The sequence below is a fragment of the Colossoma macropomum genome, unplaced genomic scaffold, assembly GCF_904425465.1.
Source record: "Colossoma macropomum unplaced genomic scaffold, Colossoma_macropomum, whole genome shotgun sequence".
Classification (NCBI taxonomy): domain Eukaryota; kingdom Metazoa; phylum Chordata; class Actinopteri; order Characiformes; family Serrasalmidae; genus Colossoma; species Colossoma macropomum.
In genome coordinates, this window is record NW_023494792.1 from 2,042,369 (window position 1) to 2,065,543 (window position 23,175).

General features: G+C 46.0%; 1 protein-coding gene across 7 annotated transcripts in view; it reads right to left on the reverse strand.

Annotated features, from left to right (window-relative positions):
* Positions 1 to 23,175, reverse strand: part of akap9 (A kinase (PRKA) anchor protein 9) — a 150,334-nt gene that overhangs the window by 32,823 nt on the left and 94,336 nt on the right. For 6 of the 7 annotated variants that reach the window (XM_036577852.1, XM_036577851.1, XM_036577850.1 and 3 more), the window contains 5 exons: positions 10,710 to 10,922; positions 6,887 to 6,925; positions 5,278 to 5,510; positions 4,518 to 4,637; positions 1,027 to 1,203 (listed from right to left, as the gene is read on the reverse strand). In XM_036577852.1, coding sequence (XP_036433745.1) covers positions 1,027 to 1,203; positions 4,518 to 4,637; positions 5,278 to 5,510; positions 6,887 to 6,925; positions 10,710 to 10,922 — 782 coding nt within the window. The remainder of the gene's footprint in view (positions 1 to 1,026; positions 1,204 to 4,517; positions 4,638 to 5,277; positions 5,511 to 6,886; positions 6,926 to 10,709; positions 10,923 to 23,175) is intronic. The other variant, XM_036577853.1, reaches the window with a different exon arrangement.

The window sequence follows — 23,175 nt, forward strand, 5'->3', positions numbered from 1 at the left end:
CACAAAATTCTGTCTGAACCGACTGTAGCCCACAAAATTCAGTCTGAACCGACTGTAGCCCACAAAATTCTGTCTGAACCGACTGTAGCCCACAAAATTCAGTCTGAACCGACTGTAGCCCACAAAATTCCGTCTGAACCGACTGTAGCCCACAAAATTCCGTCTGAACCGACTGTAGCCCACAAAATTCTGTTTGAACCGACTGCAGCCCACAGAATTCTGTCTGAACCGACTGTAGCCCACAAAATTCTGTCTGAACCGACTGTAGCCCACAAAATTCTGTCTGAACCGACTGTAGCCCACAAAATTCAGTCTGAACCGACTGTAGCCCTCAAAATTCTGTTTGAACCGACTGCAGCCCACAAAATTCCGTCTGAACCGACTGTAGCCCACAAAATTCTGTTTGAACCGACTGCAGCCCACAAAATTCTGTCTGAACCGACTGCAGCCCACAAAATTCTGTCTGAACCGACTGTAGCCCACAAAATTCTGTCTGAACCGACTGTAGCCCACAGAATTCTGTCTGAACTGACTGCAGCCAAATAAGTAAACGCAGGGTGGTCTCTGACTTCTGCACAGTACTGTACATTCCATATGCACTCCCACACACTTAAGCTACAGCTGGAAGTCCCTGTTAGTGTAGTGGCACCATGGGAACAGCTGACGTTAAAGAAGCACCACAGCCACCCCCCCCCCACCCCTCCATCTGTATCTTTCACGCTCCTCTATTTATGTCTCCCCATGATTCACACACATACTCTCCCCGCCACCTTCACAGATGCACATCCACCATCCCAGCAGAATAACCTTGGCAGCAAATAGCTTTAGCAATATAGAGCTAATAGAAACAGCCAGATCTCACACTGCAGCAGTAGCATAGCAACAATAACCCACAGCACAAGAAGCTAAAGCTAAGGCAGACACAGAAAGAACAGTGGATGCTAAATGTTGAGCAGACAGAGCAGCGGCGCGTGAGCTGCTAAACGTTGGCCACAGACACTCAAACGCATGCACACACACACTCACTGTGCTGAGCGTGTCGGCGTTAGCGGTCAGCGCCTGCTCCAGCGCTCTGACGCGAGACTCCAGCTTCTCTATCTCCTCATCCCTCTCCTCCACCTCCCGCTGCAGCTGCTCCGAGCGCAGGAGGAGTTCACTGCACCAATCAGCTTTCTCCCTCAGAGCACTGCTCAACTCCTCCACCTGTGAGAAAGAGGGGGTGTGGGAGAGAGAAATGAGAGACAAAGGAGAGAGAGAGGGGGAGAGAGAAATCACATGGAAATGAGATAAATTATCAAACACATATTACCACGGAACATAGTCCAAGAACGTTTTTGCCCAGGTATGAATTTTAGATTCCTAACCTGACTGTAGCTGACAAAATTCAGTCTGAACTCAACTCTAGCCCCACAAAATTCTGTCTGAACCCGACCAAACCCCACAAAATTCTGTCTGAACCCGACTGTAGCCCACAGAATTCTGTCTGAACCCGACCATACCCCACAAAATTCTGGCCAGAACCCGACCGTAGCTCACAGAATTCTGTCTGAACCAGACTTAAGCCCACAAAAATCTGTCTGAACCGACTGTAGCCTCACAATAATCTGCCTGAACCCGACTGTAGCCGACAAAATTGTCTGAACCGACTGTAACTGACAAAATTGTCTGAACCGACTGTAGCCCACAGAATTCAGTCTGAACCCGACTTTGGCTGACAAAACTTTTGCCCGAATTCAACTCCAGACAAAATTCTATCGGAACTCCCACAAATTCTGTCTGAACCCAACTGTGGCCCAAAAAATTCTGTCTGAACCCAACTGTGGCCCACAGAACTCTGTCTGAACCCGACTGTGGCCCAGAGAATTCTGTCTGAACCTGACTGTAGCCCACAAAATTCAGTCTTGACCCAAGCCCACAAAATTCTGTCTGAATCCGACTGTAGCCCACAAACTTCTGTCTGAACCTGTAGCCATCAAAATTTGCTCTGAACCCAACTGTAGCCGACTAAATTTTGCCTGAACTGAATTTTAGCCCAACAAAATTCTGTGTGAACACTACTGTAATCCCACAAACTTGTCTAAAGAAGCAGTAAATTCAGTCCAAATCCATTAAAAGTGCCCGAATGTGAAATGTTGACCCGACCCGAAGCCCATTAATTATTTGGGTATAATTCCAACCAAAACTCAAAACCAAAGGACCTGGCAGGTTAAAACAAATATTTCAAGTTCTACCAAGTGCAAAAGTGATGCTTATAACACAAACACACAACTGTTAAGGATTACACTAATAATCATACCACACAGTTATACTGAGTTTTTCTGTGTGTGTACCACAGGCGCTTACAAATTAAAGTGTTTTGTGATACTGGTCTAAATAAATCTTATCCCACATCAGTCAGGTTAACCACTGAATAAAGACCGATCTTACTGGATATCATCTGTCATTCTGGTTGGGCGAGTCTGAGCTAAAGTATATTTTACCCCCTAGAGAAGACAAGGACTGTAACAAAGCAAGTAGATCTTCCTCATTCCATTCTTTTGTTCAGTAACAAAAGAGCCCTAGCTCCTGGTTCTCTCTGGGTTGAAAATAGTATTCCTTGCTTAGGGTGTGTATCTGGCTAAGAAAATCTGCATTAAAGTATTAAAGTAGGAAAGTAAAGACAGTTTGGGGAATCTCTGGGGAATAGATTAAAGTCAGTTAATAAGCTACCTCTCTGGGACAGCTTGGGGTGAGTCAGAAAGGTACATCTCTGGGACAGTTTGAAATGAATTAGTGGGGTATGTCTCTAGGACAATTTAGAATTAGTTAGTGGAGTACCGCTCTAGAAGAGTTTGGGGTGACTTGTGGGGTACCGTCTTTGGGACAGCCTGTAGTGAGTTAGAATGGTACCTCTTTGGGACAGTTTTAAATCAGTTAGTGGTTTACCCCTCTAGGAGAGCTTGGGGTGACTTGGTGGGGTATCTCTTTAGGATAGCCTGTGGTGAGTTAGAACAGTACCTCTTTGTGATAGTATGGAATGAGTTAGTGGGGACCCCATTGGGACAGTCTGGGGTAAGTTAATAGGTACCTCTCAGGGACAGTCTGGCTGAGTTTGTAGGGTACCCCTCTGTGAAAGGTTGGAATTAGGTAATGGGGGCACCCTTCTGGGACAGTTTGGAAAGAGTCTTTTGGTATTTATCTTTGCAATATGAGATAGTGGGGTAACCCTCTGGGACAGTTTGAGATTAATTAGTTTGGTAACCGTCTGGAGGTTTGGGGTGATTTAGTAATGTGACAGTTTGAGGTGAGATCTTGGGGTACCCTTCTGGGACAGTTTGGAATGAGTTATTGGGATACTCCTCTGGGACAATTTGGCGTGAGTCAGATATCCTTTGGGGCCAGTTTGATATAAGATAGGGAAGTAGCCTTCTTGGGTCGTTTGGGATGAGATAGTCAGGTAACCCCCTGGGGCAGTTTGAAGTAAGTTAGTGGGGCCTGTCCCTGGGATGGTTTGGAATGAGTTAGTGGGGAACCCCTCTAGGAGAGTTTGGTGTGACTTGGTGGGGTACCTCTCTGGGACAGGCTGTGGTTGAGTTAGACTGGTACCTCTTTGGGACAGTTTGAAATGAGTTAGTGGGGAACCCCTCTGGGATAGTCTGGGGTGAGTTAATAGGTATCTCTCAGGAGGAGAGCCTGGCTGAGTTTGTAGGGTGCCTCCCTGCTAGAGTTTGGGGTGGCTTTATAAGTACATCTCTGGGGCAGTCTGGCTGAGTTAGTAGAGCAACCCACTGGGACAGATTGAAATTAGATAGTGGGGTACCCTTCTGGGACAGTTTGGAATGAGTCCTTTGGATTTTATCTTTGTAATTTGAGATAGTGGGGTAACCCTCTGGGGCAGTTGGGGATGAATTAGTTCGGTAATCGTCTGGAAGTTTGGGGTGATATACTAAACTGTGACAGTTTGAGGTGAGATCTTGGGATACCCTTCTGGGACAGTTTGGGATGAGTTATTGAGATACTCCTCTGGGGCAATTTGGGGTGAGTCTGATGACCTTTGGGGCCAGTTTGAGATAAGATAGTGGAATATCCTTCTTGGGTAGTTTGGGATGATAAAGGTAAACCCCTAGGGCAGTTTGAGGTAAATGATTAGGGTCTAGGACAGTCTGGGATGACTTAGAGGCATTTTGAAATGAGTTAATGAGGTACCTACATGGGGCAATTGAAACAAAGTTACTGAGGTACCTCTCAGAGACAGTTTAGAATGTGTTACGGAGGTACCTCTCAAGGGCAGTCTGGAGAGAGTTACTGAGGTAATGCTTTGGGGCAGTCTGTATATTAGGTATGAAGAGAACTGGTGAAGCATTACCATAAATTAGTGGTGTATTTGTATGTGTTTGCAGGAAATGTATGGGCAGAATTGGTGTGTGTAATTTAGCATTGTAATTCTCCACATTATGTAAGGGCAGTTCTGGTAGAGTGCATGTGTTAATTACTGTAAAGTAGAAGAGTTAGGGTAAAACTAATACTCCAAGTTATACCTCTCTGTGGTGCTGGTCACTGCTGGGCAGGGGTTTCGGGGGATTCTTCAGCTGCTGTTCCAGTTTCTGGATCTCCTGCTGAAACACATCTCTCTCGTGCTCTCTGTCCACTGCTTGCTCCTGAAGGGTCAAGGGTCATGTCAGAAGGCTCAGAAGTTATGCTGAATGGGCAATTTGATGCTCTGATATGGTCAAAACAGAGCTGAAGCACTGAAGTCTTAGTGTCAGCACTGAGACCACTCAAATTACTGAAGCTGAAATTGAAATGCCAAGTAATGTGCTTCCATGTTCTTTGCAAGCCACGTGTTTCAAACATGGGGAAAAAACACTGCATGTAGAACATTGTAAAGTGCTGGATGTCCTCAAAGCCAAACACATCTGCACAATATATACACTGTGAACTGTTTTGCACTCTTGTTTAAATTCTCAATGATCAATCTTTTGGTCATTCTATATTCATTCCAAAAACAGTTATGGCTATAGCAATGCTATTTTTTGTATTTTGGTCATGTAGAGGGAAGTCGGCTTGATATAGTCTGTTAGACAGTTATATAATGAATTATATTTTATTTTGATTTACACTTTGCCCCTGTTGGTACATTTCTATATTTTTCCTGCTTAATTAGATGTCCAAAAATAGCAAAAACAAAGATGATGCACAACATACAAGTGACGGTTCATGTACCTCTGTGGGCAGAGATTCAGAGGCTGAGACTAACTCATGCCTCAGCCTGATCTAATCTGACTGAACACAACTTACATCTAGGAATCTGCGGTTATTCTCCAGTTGTTTTTCCAGAGCGTGGATCTGCTGTGTGAGGTCAGCACTCTCAGCCCGGTGTGTTTCCTCCAGCTCTGCGAAATGTCCCACTTGCTCCTCAAGCTCAGCCTCCATCTGCTTCACCTGTTGCAGGAGCTCTGCATGTTCCTTCTCCGCCTGCCGCTGCACCTCTACCTTCTCCTGCATCAGCTTCTCTGTCTCCTCCAGGAGGTCTACGCCCGCCGACAAACACATACACAAATTAGCCTGGAGGAAACACTGCTCATGCAGCCAGCCACGTTAGTCACAGACTGAAACGGAGGCGCTACAGGGCAAACACTGCACTTCAGAAAGCAGCGAGGCATCAGTTAGGGGGATCGCTACCGTTTACCTGAATTTAGTCAACCAAGATACATCTGGTATCTGAAGTTTGCTTCTTGAGTTTCTGCACTGACGCTACAAGGCCGTCCACTAATTAGCAAGATGCTAACTGCATTTTTAAATCATCACACACTTTGTCTCAAACCATGTCAAGTTTGTATGGAACCTCTAATAGACTTGATTATGTGATTTTTGGTGCTGTATGATGTGCTGTTATCTAAAAAGGTATGTAGATAAGAAAAGTAGTAGCATTCATTTAAAGCCTGAATTTGTCCATACTTTTGCCCATGTTTTGACATAAGCAAGCATCGCTATTTTGCCCAATAGGAAGAGTTTTGATTCCTGTTCGACCATCTTCACTTTTGGCTCAAGTTATCCAGCTAACTGAGAAATCCTTCTTCTCAAGCTAACCAAAATGCTGTTAAAAACAACTTTCAGGGTTTTAGAGTGGCTCAGACAGTGCAGGTGTCGTCCATAAACGTCCTCCATTTCAGCTTCCCACTTCCCCAACCAAAGACAGGACACGTCCCACTCCCGAAAGGCTTCAATGTCCTGTTCAGCCCATCACATGATATCATTAGTAACAGTGTCTGAATTAACCCAGAAGAAGTGCAGTTCCTATGGGGGGGGTGTGGCAGTGAGGGTGCTATGATGACTGAAAAATGGAAAAACGTAAGAAAAGTGCAAAGACGTAAGTGATGTTTTCCAGAAAAACAAAAACCAAATCAAACCAGGAAACAAAAAAGAGAATCAGAACAGAAAGCCATTCCCAATGCCCAATTACGCGTTTTCAGGCAAGGGAGATGAACATAGTCCTAATTCTGCAGCCATCTCCGACTGAAGACTCATTTCAGACTCAGAAGTAACGCTGAGAAAATCATTCTAACTGAGCTGAGTCAGTCTGAAGATGGTTGCCTATTAGGAAACATAATCCACTAACATAAATCAAATTAATAAGCAAGTCATGCTAGCATGTTACCACTAACTTCAAAATGAAAACAGACATGAAAAAACTTGTGCAGCAGACACACAGAACGTGATCTGAAGTCAAACCGAATGGGGTTAAATAAAAAGTGAAGCGTTTAGCTGTTAGTTCATCACTAAGAGCCGAAAGCAAGCAAGCTATAAGCCATCACTGTGCTTTGATTATCATTGGCCAGTGTGGGTGCGACTCGGCTATAACAGGCAGTGACATTAACAGCCATGCTTGTGGTGGACAGACACACACCTGCCTCAGGTGCTGCGTCACCTGCAGCCTCAACTAGGCCTAGAGAGAGAGAGAGGGTCAAACAGGGGAAAAGAGGCATTCAACAGGATAACAATAATACTGCAGAGAGAGATAAAGAATGAGAGAGAGAGATAAAGAATGAGAAAGAATGAGAGAGAGAATGAGGGAGAGAGAGAGAGAGAGAGAGAGAGAACAGGTGATGAGGTAAGAGAGAGATGAATCATGCAAATGTCCTCTGGGGTGAAGGTTTGGTTTGGTGATGGTGACTCTGCAAAGACAAATGCGAAAATGGTTGAAGGCTGTTTGGCACTTTTGTTGTATCTGTAGTGCAGAACTGTAAACTTACCCGACTCTGACCCTAAAGTCTTTCCAAAGTCTGACCACTTTCTGACTCATTAATGTAAAACAACAGTCAGTCGGGGGTGCAATCGAAGCAACAGTGGAGTAAATATAGTAACAGTGTGAGCGTGTTACACTACATTACACTACAGCAGGGTATGTATGGCAAAAAGTAACAGTGTAACAGTAGGGTAACGTACCGTACGTGTGATTGGGTAAGAGCGTGTGTAACGGTGTGGAACAGTAGGGTAACGTACCGTACGTGTGATTGGGTAAGAGCGTGTGTAACGGTGTGTAACAGTAGGGTAACGTACCGTACGTGTGACTGGGTAAGAGCGTGTGTAACGGTGTGTAACGGTAGGGTAACGTACCGTACGTGTGATTGGGTAAGAGCGCGTGTAGCGGTGTGTAACAGTAGGGTAACGTACCGTACGTGTGACTGGGTAAGAGCGCGTGTAACGGTGTGGAACAGTAGGGTAACGTACCGTACGTGTGACTGGGTAAGAGCGCGTGTAACGGTGTGGAACGGTAGGGTAACGTACCGTACGTGTGACTGGGTAAGAGCGCGTGTAACGGTGTGGAACGGTAGGGTAACGTACCGTACGTGTGACTGGGTAAGAGCGCGTGTAACGGTGTGTAACGGTAGGGTAACGTACCGTACGTGTGACTGGGTAAGAGCGCGTGTAACGGTGTGTAACAGTAGGGTAACGTACCGTACGTGTGACTGGGTAAGAGCGCGTGTAACGGTGTGTAACAGTAGGGTAACGTACCGTACGTGTGATTGGGTAAGAGCGCGTGTAACGGTGTGTAACAGTAGGGTAACGTACCGTACGTGTGACTGGGTAAGAGCGCGTGTAACGGTGTGTAACAGTAGGGTAACGTACCGTACGTGTGACTGGGTAAGAGCGCGTGTAACGGTGTGTAACGGTAGGGTAACGTACCGTACGTGTGACTGGGTAAGAGCGCGTGTAACGGTGTGTAACGGTAGGGTAACGTACCGTACGTGTGATTGGGTAAGAGCGCGTGTAACGGTGTGTAACGGTAGGGTAACGTACCGTACGTGTGATTGGGTAAGAGCGCGTGTAACGGTGTGTAACGGTAGGGTAACGTACCGTACGTGTGATTGGGTAAGAGCGCGTGTAACGGTGTGTAACGGTAGGGTAACGTACCGTACGTGTGATTGGGTAAGAGCGCGTGTAACGGTGTGTAACGGTAGGGTAACGTACCGTACGTGTGATTGGGTAAGAGCGCGTGTAACGGTATGTAACAGTAGGGTAACGTACCGTACGTGTGATTGGGTAAGAGCGCGTGTAACGGTGTGTAACGGCAGGGTAACGTACCGTACGTGTGATTGGGTAAGAGCGCGTGTAACGGTGTGTAACAGTAGGGTAACGTACCGTACGTGTGATTGGGTAAGAGCGCGTGTAACGGTGTGTAACGGCAGGGTAACGTACCGTACGTGTGATTGGGTAAGAGCGCGTGTAACGGTGTGTAACGGTAGGGTAACGTACCGTACGTGTGATTGGGTAAGAGCGCGTGTAACGGTGTGTAACGGTAGGGTAACGTACCGTACGTGTGACTGGGTAAGAGCGCGTGTAACGGTGTGTAACGGTAGGGTAACGTACCGTACGTGTGATTGGGTAAGGGCGCGTGTAACGGTGTGTAACAGTAGGGTAACGTACCGTACGTGTGATTGGGTAAGGGCGCGTGTAACGGTGTGTAACAGTAGGGTAACGTACCGTACGTGTGATTGGGTAAGAGCGCGTGTAACGGTGTGTAACAGTAGGGTAACGTACCGTACGTGTGACTGGGTAAGAGCGCGTGTAGCGGTGTGTAACAGTAGGGTAACGTACCGTACGTGTGACTGGGTAAGAGCGCGTGTAACGGTGTGGAACGGTAGGGTAACGTACCGTACGTGTGACTGGGTAAGAGCGCGTGTAACGGTGTGTAACGGTAGGGTAACGTACCGTACGTGTGATTGGGTAAGGGCGCGTGTAACGGTGTGGAACAGTAGGGTAACGTACCGTACGTGTGACTGGGTAAGAGCGCGTGTAACGGTGTGGAACAGTAGGGTAACGTACCGTACGTGTGACTGGGTAAGAGCGCGTGTAACGGTGTGGAACGGTAGGGTAACGTACCGTACGTGTGACTGGGTAAGAGCGCGTGTAACGGTGTGGAACGGTAGGGTAACGTACCGTACGTGTGACTGGGTAAGAGCGCGTGTAACGGTGTGTAACAGTAGGGTAACGTACCGTACGTGTGACTGGGTAAGAGCGCGTGTAACGGTGTGGAACGGTAGGGTAACGTACCGTACGTGTGACTGGGTAAGAGCGCGTGTAACGGTGTGGAACGGTAGGGTAACGTACCGTACGTGTGACTGGGTAAGAGCACGTGTAACGGTGTGTAACAGTAGGGTAACGTACCGTACGTGTGACTGGGTAAGAGCGCGTGTAACGGTGTGTAACGGTAGGGTAACGTACCGTACGTGTGATTGGGTAAGAGCGCGTGTAACGGTGTGTAACGGTAGGGTAACGTACCGTACGTGTGATTGGGTAAGAGCGCGTGTAACGGTGTGTAACGGTAGGGTAACGTACCGTACGTGTGATTGGGTAAGAGCGCGTGTAACGGTGTGTAACAGTAGGGTAACGTACCGTACGTGTGACTGGGTAAGGGCGCGTGTAACGGTGTGTAACAGTAGGGTAACGTACCGTACGTGTGACTGGGTAAGGGCGCGTGTAACGGTGTGTAACAGTAGGGTAACGTACCGTACGTGTGACTGGGTAAGAGCGCGTGTAACGGTGTGTAACAGTAGGGTAACGTACCGTACGTGTGACTGGGTAAGGGCGCGTGTAACGGTGTGTAACAGTAGGGTAACGTACCGTACGTGTGATTGGGTAAGAGCGCGTGTAACGGTGTGTAACGGTAGGGTAACGTACCGTACGTGTGACTGGGTAAGAGCGTGTGTAACGGTGTGTAACGGTGTGTAACGGTGTGTAACGTACCGTACGTGTGATTGGGTAAGAGCGTGTGTAACGGTGTGTAACAGTAGGGTAACGTACCGTACGTGTGATTGGGTAAGAGCGTGTGTAACGGTGTGGAACAGTAGGGTAACGTACCGTACGTGTGACTGGGTAAGAGCGTGTGTAACGGTGTGTAACGTACCGTACGTGTGACTGGGTAAGGGCGTGTGTAACGGTGTGTAACAGTAGGGTAACGTACCGTACGTGTGATTGGGTAACGGCGTGTGTAACGGTGTGTAACGGTAGGGTAACGTACCGTACGTGTGATTGGGTAAGGGCGTGTGTAACGGTGTGTAACAGTAGGGTAACGTACCGTACGTGTGATTGGGTAACGGCGTGTGTAACGGTGTGTAACGGTAGGGTAACGTACCGTACGTGTGACTGGGTAACTGTGCAGCTACCATACTGTATGTTTGAGTGTTTAACTGTGTGTAATGGTGTGTGTAACGGAGTGTGTAACGTACGTAGTTCTCTCCCTCCGGCTCCGCCCCTCATGGCCTCCTGTTGCCGGTGCAGCAGCTCCCTCTGGTGGTGGAGATTTTGTCTCTCGTGCTCCAGCTCATGCAGACGGCTGCTGGTCACCTGAAGCTCCTGCTCCAACTGCAGTTGAAGCTCTGCCCTCTCACGCACCTGCTCCTCAAGTGCCCGCCTCTCACCTGAGTACCCGTCAATCAGCCCTGAGGAGGACCAATCAGAAACACACACAAGAGCAACAGAGAATTTAAGGAGTGTAACAGCTCAATGAAATGAAAATATGAACTCGTTCATTAAAGCATTATTTCACCCACTCAGTGCAACCTGTATGATTAGCTGTGCATTTCTCATTAGCCTGTAATTCACCCTTTACATTTCAGGATTAATATTCAGCTACTAACATTAAGACTTTTAATTCATTTATCTAATATGGATTACTCTGTTTCTACTGTGGATTATTCAGTGTCTACTATGAACTATTCAGTGTCTACTGTGGATTATTCAGTGTCTACTATGAATTATTCAGTATATATTAAGAATCATTCAGTATCTACTATGAATTATTCAGTATATATTAAGAATCATTCAGTATCTACTATGAATTATTCAGTATCTACTATGCATTATTCAGTATATATTAAGAATCATTCAGTATCTACTATGAATTATTCAGTATATATTAAGAATCATTCAGTATCTACTATGAATTATTCAGTATATATTAAGAATCATTCAGTATCTACTATGAATTATTCAGCGTCTACTATGCATTATTCAGTATATATTAAGAATCATTCAGTATCTACTATGAATTATTCAGTATATATTAAGAATCATTCAGTATCTACTATGAATTATTCAGTATATAATATGAATTATTCAGTATATACTAAGAATCATTCAGTATCTACTATGAATTATTCAGTATATACTAAGAATCATTCAGTATCTACTATGAATTATTCAGTATATACTAAGAATCATTCAGTATCTACTATGAATTATTCAGTAATGTAAACTGCTCATAATCATTCAACACCTACCACAGTTTTCTCTGTGACACTATTCGTAACTGCTATACATGTTTCAGAACCATCAGGAAGCACACAGGCTTTAACTGCTGAGTTTGTGTACTTGCTGGCTGGTTCAGTCATTCATCTCTCTATCCTTTATTCTGATCTTCTATCGGCTGCTTGTTCACTGATTCACTGATTCACTGATTCACTCGTTTATCCGTCGTCTTTTGGTTCTGTGTTCAGAGGCGCTTCTACAGATGGATGTTTATTTGTGCAACTGGGGCACATCTGACAGACAAAACATTTCCCAGAAAGCAGAGCTGCTGTCTGGAAGAGCAGCTCATTTACACACACACACACACACACTCCCACACACACACACACACACACTCCCCCCCCCCACACACACACACACACTCCCACACACACACACACACACCCCCCCCCACACACACACACACACACACTCCCCCACACACACACACTCCCCCCCCCACACACACACACACACACTCCCACACACACACACACACACACACACACTCACGTGTGTATTACTGTGTGTGTATAGTGTTTCAAGTCTAGCTATAACAGTAGCTCAATGCTGTCTTTATCAGTGAGCTAAAGCCACACTTAAACCTCACAATAATACAAATATTAATAATAATAATGATAATAATGATAATAATAATAACAACAACAATCTTTATTTGTTTAGCACCTTTCACACATATTAAGCTGCTTAAAGTGCTTCACAGAGAATTGAAAGACAACAGATAAAACTCCATGAAACAGTCATAGAGAGAGAGAAATAAGAAACATGGAGAGAGAAATATATCAACAATGATTACTGGTGGAAATAGAAATATTATTAATAAAGAAAAATCATGAACAATACTAACAGAAACAGTGAGAGAAGGAGGCTTTCCAGAGATGTCAGACTGAGTTAGCTGCAGAGAGTGGAGTCTTTATGTTAATGAGCGGTTATGGCTGTGATCAGCTTACGGGTCAGTGACGCTGTTCTTCTCCACCCGTGAGAGTATTTACACACTGTTTGGTGTAAACACCCCATAACGCCCCCCCACCCTCCAAACACATACACACGAACACACACACATACACACGAACACACACACATACACACAAACACACACACATACACACAAACACACACACAGCGCTCTGCTACACAATGGCCTGTAATGATTACAGAGTAACATCAGTACTGGATCCAGTACCGTGTGCTGATAAACAGTGCTAGTGCTGTCAGAACAGACCTACACTCATATGTAGAGCTGGGCGATATGGCAGAAATATAATATCATGATAAACGATATATAGCAATATGTTTTTTCAGACATATGATCAGCTAGAACAGAGAAAAAAGACACAAATTAAAAGAATAATATCAAAAACTGAACACAGTCATTTTTATTCAGTATGTGTCACTAAATCCTGTTAAACAGGACTAATTTTGCTCTCTTTATAATGAAAAATGCAGTTGGTCAATACATACCATATGATCAGAACAGCAGGCTGTACTGTGACATATCTTATCACAATAACAATAACTATATACACTGTCATACTGCCACCCCAGCTCATATATTTATGAAATCCAATCAAATTATAACAGGTTTCTTAACTTTTTTAACAGTACCAGCCCCCCTGCCCCGCCCCGCCCTGCCTCACAGCCACTCAGTAACTGAATCCCCTCCATTCATCCATCAGTGTGGAGTTTATAACACACACAGGTATGAGGGCCAGTCCAGACCTGCAGAGGTTATTCCATTATACTACTATAATAACACACAATAACAGCCCTAAATCACTCTGTCCTCTCTGCAGTCTCTCACTGAGGAGTCTACAGCTTCATAACACAGTTCACAGCGCCCACCACAGGGGGGCGCTAAACATTTCACACTGTGGTACTGAGTAATTGTTCATTCTGACAGGTTATTAAATCTGCTTTGACCAGCTCTAAAAGGCGATTCCTGGCAAACCAATCACAATTTACAACCACCCAGTTAACCAGTTGTGTGTGATGTCACAGAACAGAGGTATACTGGACCTCATTCGTTAAGTGAACTTAATGAGCAGTGGGGGTTTGGGGGGAGGGTAGTGGAGCGAGTGGACGAGGGGCACTTACTATCTACAAAGGGGGCACTTATACGAAAAAAGGTCATTACAGAAAGTTGAACACCGACACTAATTTTCTTTCCTACGCAGATTTTGCAAAAGTGGCTGTTGTATTTACACACGCACTGCGAAGCTTCGTTCACACTTCAGTGCAAACCGCAGGTAAGTGTCTGCATTAATAACATCCGAATACAGACAACTAAAAAAGAAACGGAGAGGCGGAAGACAGACCCCTCAACCATGTTATGAGTGTTGTCGCTGCATAGTTTGTCCATCAGAGGGCGCTCTGCAACTTCTCTGTTTGGAACTTAACCCAAGTAGAGTAACGATGCCCCCCGGCAGATAACATCTGCGCTCATGGTGAGCTGATAACAGTGAAGTTCATCACTTAAATAATAATAAAACCATCCCCATCATCTCCTCTCAGCCTGAATATGCCCGGCAGCGTTCATGTCACTCAGGCCTGCTTTAGCTGGTCCAGTCAGGGAAACATCAGAATTCGCCTACGTTTAACGCTACGGTCACTGAGTGGTGAAGACTGAGCTGTAGACAAACCGGACTGTAGATTTATTAATGAAACAGTGCTGCAGTTCTAGCGAATACACAAACAGTGGTCCTATCTTTTCTGCTGCGCCACCACTTCTAAAAATTCTCTGTAATTAACCACAAAGCTGTTCTCACACTGTAAATCACACCACCTCATAGACAATACTACACATTATTAGCCATGAATTTAGACTGGCTGAAACAGAACCAAATGAAATGACTTCTTTAATGAGTTCTTAGTACAAAAAGGAGTAAAGCTCAGTTTTCCCTGATACGGACTCTTTAAAGCCTGTATGAATTCAGGGTTGATTATTAATTAAGAATGTGGCTGGGTTGGTTTATACAGTCCTACAGCGGGGAATACAGACTGCAGCGCTGCAGCCCGGGGGACCACTCTAACACCCAGCAACCAGCAGTAACACTAAACACACCCATAACAACAAGAACAGACTCTACACACACACCAGCGCCCCCTACAGACACTGACTGCTGACAGAACACTAACCAGGAACTCTCAAGGGTTTATGTCAGCGTACAGTTAGACATCCAACTGGTTTTAAACTGATCTTAAACTTTAACGGAACGGGCCGTTACTGAGTGTGTTTATATCAGAACGGGCCGTCACTGAGTGTGTTTATAACAGAACGGGCCGTTACTGAGTGTGTTTATATCAGAACGGGCCGTTACTGAGTGTGTTTATATCAGAACGGGCCGTCACTGAGTGTGTTTATATCAGAACGGGCCGTTACTGAGTGTGTTTATAACAGAACGGGCCGTTACTGAGTGTGTTTATAACGGAACGGGCCGTCACTGAGTGTGTTTATAACGGAACGGGCCGTCACTGAGTGTGTTTATATCAGAACGGGCCGTTACTGAGTGTGTTTATAACAGAACGGGCCGTTACTGAGTGTGTTTATAACGGAACGGGCCGTCACTGAGTGTGTTTATAACAGAACGGGCCGTTACTGAGTGTGTTTATAACGGAACGGGCCGTTACTCAGTGTCTTTATAACGGAACGGGCCGTTACTGAGTGTGTTTATAACGGAACGGGCCGTTACTCAGTGTCTTTATAACGGAACGGACCGTTACTGAGTGTGTTTATAACGGAACGGGCCGTTACTGAGTGTGTTTATAACAGAACGGGCCGTTACTCAGTGTCTTTATAACGGAACGGACCGTTACTGAGTGTGTTTATAACAGAACGGGCCGTTACTCAGTGTCTTTATAACAGAACGGGCCGTTACTGAGTGTGTTTATAACGGAACGGGCCGTTACTCAGTGTCTTTATAACGGAACGGGCCGTTACTCAGTGTCTTTATAACGGAACGGACCGTTACTGAGTGTGTTTATAACGGAACGGGCCGTTACTCAGTGTCTTTATAACGGAACGGGCCGTTACTCAGTGTGTTTATAACAGAACGGGCCGTTACTCAGTGTCTTTATAACGGAACGGACCGTTACTGAGTGTGTTTATAACGGAACGGGCCGTTACTCAGTGTCTTTATAACAGAACGGGCCGTTACTCAGTGTCTTTATAACGGAACGGACCGTTACTGAGTGTGTTTATAACGGAACGGGCCGTTACTGAGTGTGTTTATAACGGAACGGGCCGTTACTGAGTGTGTTTATATCAGAACGGGCCGCTCCTGAGTGTGTTTATAACAGAACGGGCCGTTACTGAGTGTGTTTATAACGGAACGGACCGTTACTCAGTGTCTTTATAACGGAACGGACCGTTACTGAGTGTGTTTATAACAGAACGGGCCGCTCCTGAGTGTGTTTATAACAGAACGGGCCGTTACTGAGTGTGTTTATAACAGAACGGGCCGTTACTCAGTGTCCTTATAACAGAGCGGGCCGTTACTGAGTGTGTTTATAACAGAACGGGCCGTTACTCAGTGTCTTTATAACAGAACGGGCCGTTACTGAGTGTGTTTATAACAGAACGGGCCGTTACTCAGTGTCTTTATAACGGAACGGACCGTTACTGAGTGTGTTTATAACAGAACGGGCCGTTACTCAGTGTCTTTATAACGGAACGGACCGTTACTGAGTGTGTTTATAACAGAACGGGCCGTTACTCAGTGTCTTTATAACAGAACGGACCGTTACTGAGTGTGTTTATAACAGAACGGGCCGTTACTCAGTGTCTTTATAACAGAACGGGCCGTTACTGAGTGTGTTTATAACAGAACGGGCCGTTACTCAGTGTCTTTATAACGGAACGGACCGTTACTGAGTGTGTTTATAACGGAACGGGCCGTTACTCAGTGTCTTTATAACGGAACGGGCCGTTACTCAGTGTCTTTATAACGGAACGGACCGTTACTGAGTGTGTTTATAACGGAACGGGCCGTTACTCAGTGTCTTTATAACAGAACGGGCCGTTACTCAGTGTCTTTATAACGGAACGGACCGTTACTGAGTGTGTTTATAACGGAACGGGCCGTTACTGAGTGTGTTTATAACGGAACGGGCCGTTACTGAGTGTGTTTATATCAGAACGGGCCGCTCCTGAGTGTGTTTATAACAGAACGGGCCGTTACTGAGTGTGTTTATAACGGAACGGGCCGTTACTCAGTGTCTTTATAACGGAACGGACCGTTACTGAGTGTGTTTATAACAGAACGGGCCGCTCCTGAGTGTGTTTATAACAGAACGGGCCGTTACTGAGTGTGTTTATAACGGAACGGGCCGTTACTCAGTGTCTTTATAACAGAACGGGCCGCTCCTGAGTGTGTTTATAACAGAACGGGCCGTTACTCAGTGTCTTTATAACGGAACGGGCCGTTACTCAGTGTCTTTATAACGGAACGGGCCGTTACTGAGTGTGTTTATATCAGAACGGGCCGCTCCTGAGTGTGTTTATAACAGAACGGGCCGTTACTGAGTGTGTTTATAACGGAACGGGCCGTTACTCAGTGTCTTTATAACGGAACGGGCCGTTACTCAGTGTCTTTATAACGGAACGGGCCGTTACTGAGTGTGTTTATAACAGAACGGGCCGTTACTCAGTGTCTTTATAACGGAACGGACCGTTACTGAGTGTGTTTATAACGGAACGGGCCGTTACTCAGTGTCTTTATAACAGAACGGGCCGTTACTGAGTGTGTTTATAACAGAACGGGCCGTTACTCAGTGTCTTTATAACGGAACGGGCCGTTACTGAGTGTGTTTATAACAGAACGGGCCGTTACTCAGTGTCTTTATAACGGAACGGACCGTTACTGAGTGTGTTTATAACGGAACGGGCCGTTACTCAGTGTCTTTATAACGGAACGGGCCGTTACTCAGTGTCTTTATAACGGAACGGACCGTTACTGAGTGTGTTTATAACGGAACGGGCCGTTACTGAGTGTGTTTATAACGGAACGGGCCGTTACTGAGTGTGTTTATATCAGAACGGGCCGCTCCTGAGTGTGTTTATAACAGAACGGGCCGTTACTGAGTGTGTTTATAACGGAACGGACCGTTACTCAGTGTCTTTATAACGGAACGGACCGTTACTGAGTGTGTTTATAACAGAACGGGCCGCTCCTGAGTGTGTTTATAACAGAACGGGCCGTTACTGAGTGTGTTTATAACAGAACGGGCCGTTACTCAGTGTCCTTATAACAGAGCGGGCCGTTACTGAGTGTGTTTATAACAGAACGGGCCGTTACTCAGTGTCTTTATAACAGAACGGGCCGTTACTGAGTGTGTTTATAACAGAACGGGCCGTTACTCAGTGTCTTTATAACGGAACGGACCGTTACTGAGTGTGTTTATAACAGAACGGGCCGTTACTCAGTGTCTTTATAACGGAACGGACCGTTACTGAGTGTGTTTATAACAGAACGGGCCGTTACTCAGTGTCTTTATAACAGAACGGACCGTTACTGAGTGTGTTTATAACAGAACGGGCCGTTACTCAGTGTCTTTATAACAGAACGGGCCGTTACTGAGTGTGTTTATAACAGAACGGGCCGTTACTCAGTGTCTTTATAACGGAACGGACCGTTACTGAGTGTGTTTATAACGGAACGGGCCGTTACTCAGTGTCTTTATAACGGAACGGGCCGTTACTCAGTGTCTTATAACGGAACGGACCGTTACTGAGTGTGTTTATAACGGAACGGGCCGTTACTCAGTGTCTTTATAACAGAACGGGCCGTTACTCAGTGTCTTTATAACGGAACGGACCGTTACTGAGTGTGTTTATAACGGAACGGGCCGTTACTGAGTGTGTTTATAACGGAACGGGCCGTTACTGAGTGTGTTTATATCAGAACGGGCCGCTCCTGAGTGTGTTTATAACAGAACGGGCCGTTACTGAGTGTGTTTATAACGGAACGGGCCGTTACTCAGTGTCTTTATAACGGAACGGACCGTTACTGAGTGTGTTTATAACAGAACGGGGCCGCTCCTGAGTGTGTTTATAACAGAACGGGCCGTTACTGAGTGTGTTTATAACGGAACGGGCCGTTACTCAGTGTCTTTATAACAGAACGGGCCGCTCCTGAGTGTGTTTATAACAGAACGGGCCGTTACTCAGTGTCTTTATAACGGAACGGGCCGTTACTCAGTGTCTTTATAACGGAACGGGCCGTTACTGAGTGTGTTTATATCAGAACGGGCCGCTCCTGAGTGTGTTTATAACAGAACGGGCCGTTACTGAGTGTGTTTATAACGGAACGGGCCGTTACTCAGTGTCTTTATAACGGAACGGGCCGTTACTGAGTGTGTTTATAACAGAACGGGCCGTTACTCAGTGTCTTTATAACGGAACGGACCGTTACTGAGTGTGTTTATAACGGAACGGGCCGTTACTCAGTGTCTTTATAACAGAACGGGCCGTTACTGAGTGTGTTTATAACAGAACGGGCCGTTACTCAGTGTCTTTATAACGGAACGGGCCGTTACTGAGTGTGTTTATAACAGAACGGGCCGTTACTCAGTGTCTTTATAACGGAACGGACCGTTACTGAGTGTGTTTATAACGGAACGGGCCGTTACTCAGTGTCTTTATAACGGAACGGGCCGTTACTCAGTGTCTTTATAACGGAACGGACCGTTACTGAGTGTGTTTATAACGGAACGGGCCGTTACTCAGTGTCTTTATAACGGAACGGGCCGTCACTGAGTGTGTTTATAACGGAACGGACCGTTACTGAGTGTGTTTATAACGGAACGGGCCGTTACTCAGTGTCTTTATAACGGAACGGACCGTTACTGAGTGTGTTTATAACGGAACGGGCCGTTACTCAGTGTCTTTATAACGGAACGGACCGTTACTGAGTGTCTTTATAACGGAACGGACCGTTACTGAGTGTGTTTATAACGGAACGGGCCGTTACTCAGTGTCTTTATAACGGAACGGACCGTTACTGAGTGTGTTTTATAACGGAACGGGCCGTTACTGAGTGTGTTTATAACGGAACGGGCCGTTACTGAGTGTGTTTATAACGGAACGGGCCGTTACTCAGTGTCTTTATAACGGAACGGACCGTTACTGAGTGTCTTTATAACGGAACGGACCGTTACTGAGTGTGTTTATAACGGAACGGGCCGTTACTCAGTGTCTTTATAACGGAACGGACCGTTACTGAGTGTGTTTATAACGGAACGGGCCGTTACTGAGTGTGTTTATAACGGAACGGGCCGTTACTGAGTGTGTTTATAACGGAACGGGCCGTTACTCAGTGTCTTTATAACGGAACGGGCCGTTACTCAGTGTCTTTATAACGGAACGGGCCGTTACTCAGTGTCTTTATAACGGAACGGGCCGTCACTGAGCGTCTTTATAACGGAACGGACCGTCACTGAGCGTGTTTATAACAGAACGGACCGTCACTGAGCGTGTTTATAACAGAACGGGCCGTCACTGAGCGTGTTTATAACAGAACGGACCGTCACTGAGCGTGTTTATAACAGAACGGGCCGTCACTGAGCGTGTTTATAACAGAACGGGCCGTCACTGAGAGTGTTTATAACAGAACGGGCCGTCACTGAGCGTCTTTATAACGGAACGGGCCGTCACTGAGCGTCTTTATAACGGAACGGGCCGTCACTGAGCGTCTTTATAACGGAACGGGCCGTCACTGAGCGTGTTTATAACGGAACGGGCCGTCACTGAGCGTCTTTATAACGGAACGGGCCGTCACTGAGCGTGTTTATAACGGAACGGGCCGTCACTGAGCGTCTTTATAACGGAACGGGCCGTCACTGAGCGTGTTTATAACGGAACGGGCCGTCACTGAGCGTCTTTATAACGGAACGGGCCGTCACTGAGCGTGTTTATAACGGAACGGGCCGTCACTGAGCGTGTTTATAACAGAACGGGCCGTTACTGAGCGTGTTTATAACAGAACGGGCCGTTACTGAGTGTGTTTATAACAGAACGGGCCGTTACTGAGTGTGTTTATAACAGAATAGGCCGTTACTGAGTGTGTTTATAACAGAACGGGCCGTTACTGAGTGTGTTTATAACAGAACAGGCCGTTCTGTTTTGAGGTGTTTAGTTGCCTCTGATTGGTCAGACTCATCTATAGGGGGCTCCGTATTATAAGGTTACAAAACCCCAAATGTAAGGAGTAATTAAAACGGCAGCCATTGCGATTTTACTGTAAAACAATAACTCTCTGTCTCAGTCATGGTGACCAATATTATCTGCAAAGCCTTCATTCTCAAAAAACAGCAGCTCATCTGATCAGCTATTTAAAGACAGTCTAAACGCTCTGATCCAGGATCAGCTCTATTATAACACATTCATAATGAAATTAAACACTCTGCTCTTGCTCTGAGCTCAAAAAAGACAAACATCATCACCTTTGTTCAGGTGTTACCTGAAACCGGGGGCCGCCCCTCCCACCCCAAAGCATACCCACACAAAGCTTGAGTAATTACCACATGACTGTCAACGCCTGATCCTTATTACAACAACTCCACTCAGTCAACACCATCCGAGTGGAGACGACACACCCTCAGTCCAAACGCAGCTCAGCCGTCTCGTTATTATACCTCTTTAAACAACCCGTATCCTCCATTATACATCTTTACACCATAAAAGGCCCACATCCTCCGTTTTACACCTTTACACACCTTAAACCACCCACATCCTCCGTTTTACACCTTTACACACCTTAAACCACCCACATCCTCCGTTTTACACCTTTACACACCTTAAACCACCCACATCCTCCGTTTTACACCTTTACACACCTTAAACCACCCACATCCCCCGCTTTACACCTTTACATACCTTAAAGGGCCCACGTCCTCCGTTTTACACCTTAAACCGCCCACATCCTCCGTTTTACACCTTTACACACCTTAAACCACCCACATCCTCCGTTTTACACCTTTACAGCTACTGTAGACTGAATGGTGGAGCTAAACTGCTGTAGCTGAATGGTGGAGCTAAACTGCTGTAGACTGGATGGTGGGGCTAAACTGCTGTAGACTGAATGGTGGAGCTAAACTGCTGTAGCTGAATGGTGGAGCTAAACTGCTGTAGACTGAATGGTGGAGCTAAACTGCTGTAGACTGAATGGTGGGGCTAAACTGCTGTAGACTGAATGGTGGAGCTAAACTGCTGTAGACTGAATGGTGGGGCTAAACTGCTGTAGACTCAATGGTGGAGCTAAACTGCTGTAGACTGAATGGTGGAGCTAAACTGCTGTAGCTGAATGGTGGAGCTAAACTGCTGTAGCTGAATGGTGGGGCTAAACTGCTGTAGACTGAATGGTGGAGCTAAACTGCTGTAGCTGAATGGTGGGAGCTAAACTGCTGTAGCTGAATGGTGGGGCTAAACTGCTGTAGCTGAATGGTGGAGCTAAACTGCTGTAGCTGAATGGTGGAGCTAAACTGCTGTAGCTGAATGGTGGGGCTAAACTGCTGTAGCTGAATGGTGGAGCTAAACTGCTGTAGGCTTACTTAGCCATGCCTCCATGTTACCAGGCTAATTGGTGGGGTGCAAGTTTCCATTACTTGTTAGCTACATTAGCCTTGTAGCTGCAGTGCTAAGTCTAAAGAAGTGAACTGCAGACCTCAGACATGTCTTGACTGATTAACTACATTTACGGTGGGCGGGACTGGAGGAAGTCTTAGCCTACAGCTCACCATCCATCATGCACACCTGCTGTCATCTCCTGCTTCAACTCTCATTAGAGAGCGATTTGACCTGCTGCCCCGACGATGGTTTTAAAGCGTCCTCTCGCTCTCGCGCTGCTGTAAACTCCTCTGCAGGCTGTTCCTGCTGTGTTTGAACAGCTCATAATTGTGTTTGAGCTGTGCAGGATGACACCGCTACTGCAAATATTTACAGTCATTATCGGAAAGCTCACATGCCGAAGGATCAACACTGCAGAGCTGAAGATAAACACACGGGCCGAGAGAGAACACTCAGAGCACGGAAACAAAACCCACAATTCAAATGTGGATCGCTCCCACTGGTCCTCATACAGTGGGTGGAAACAAGTATTACTACTTAATAAACTTGCAGTGCATTTACTTATTCACACGTACACACGTTGGCCCTTATTCATCAAAGCTGACTGTCCTCAATAACGCGAGTGATTCATTCGTCTGAGGTGGAAAGAGTGGAGATTTAGGAGCAGTCAGCTTCAGTGCGTGAAATCAAGCGCCAGCCCGTCAGCGCCTCATTTACATATCATATACATCATTTACATGAAGCACATCCAGATGTTTCAGTAGAGAGCCAATAAAACGGCAGCGTTCAGCGGCTCGTGAGACAACAGCTGTGCTGGTAGGTGG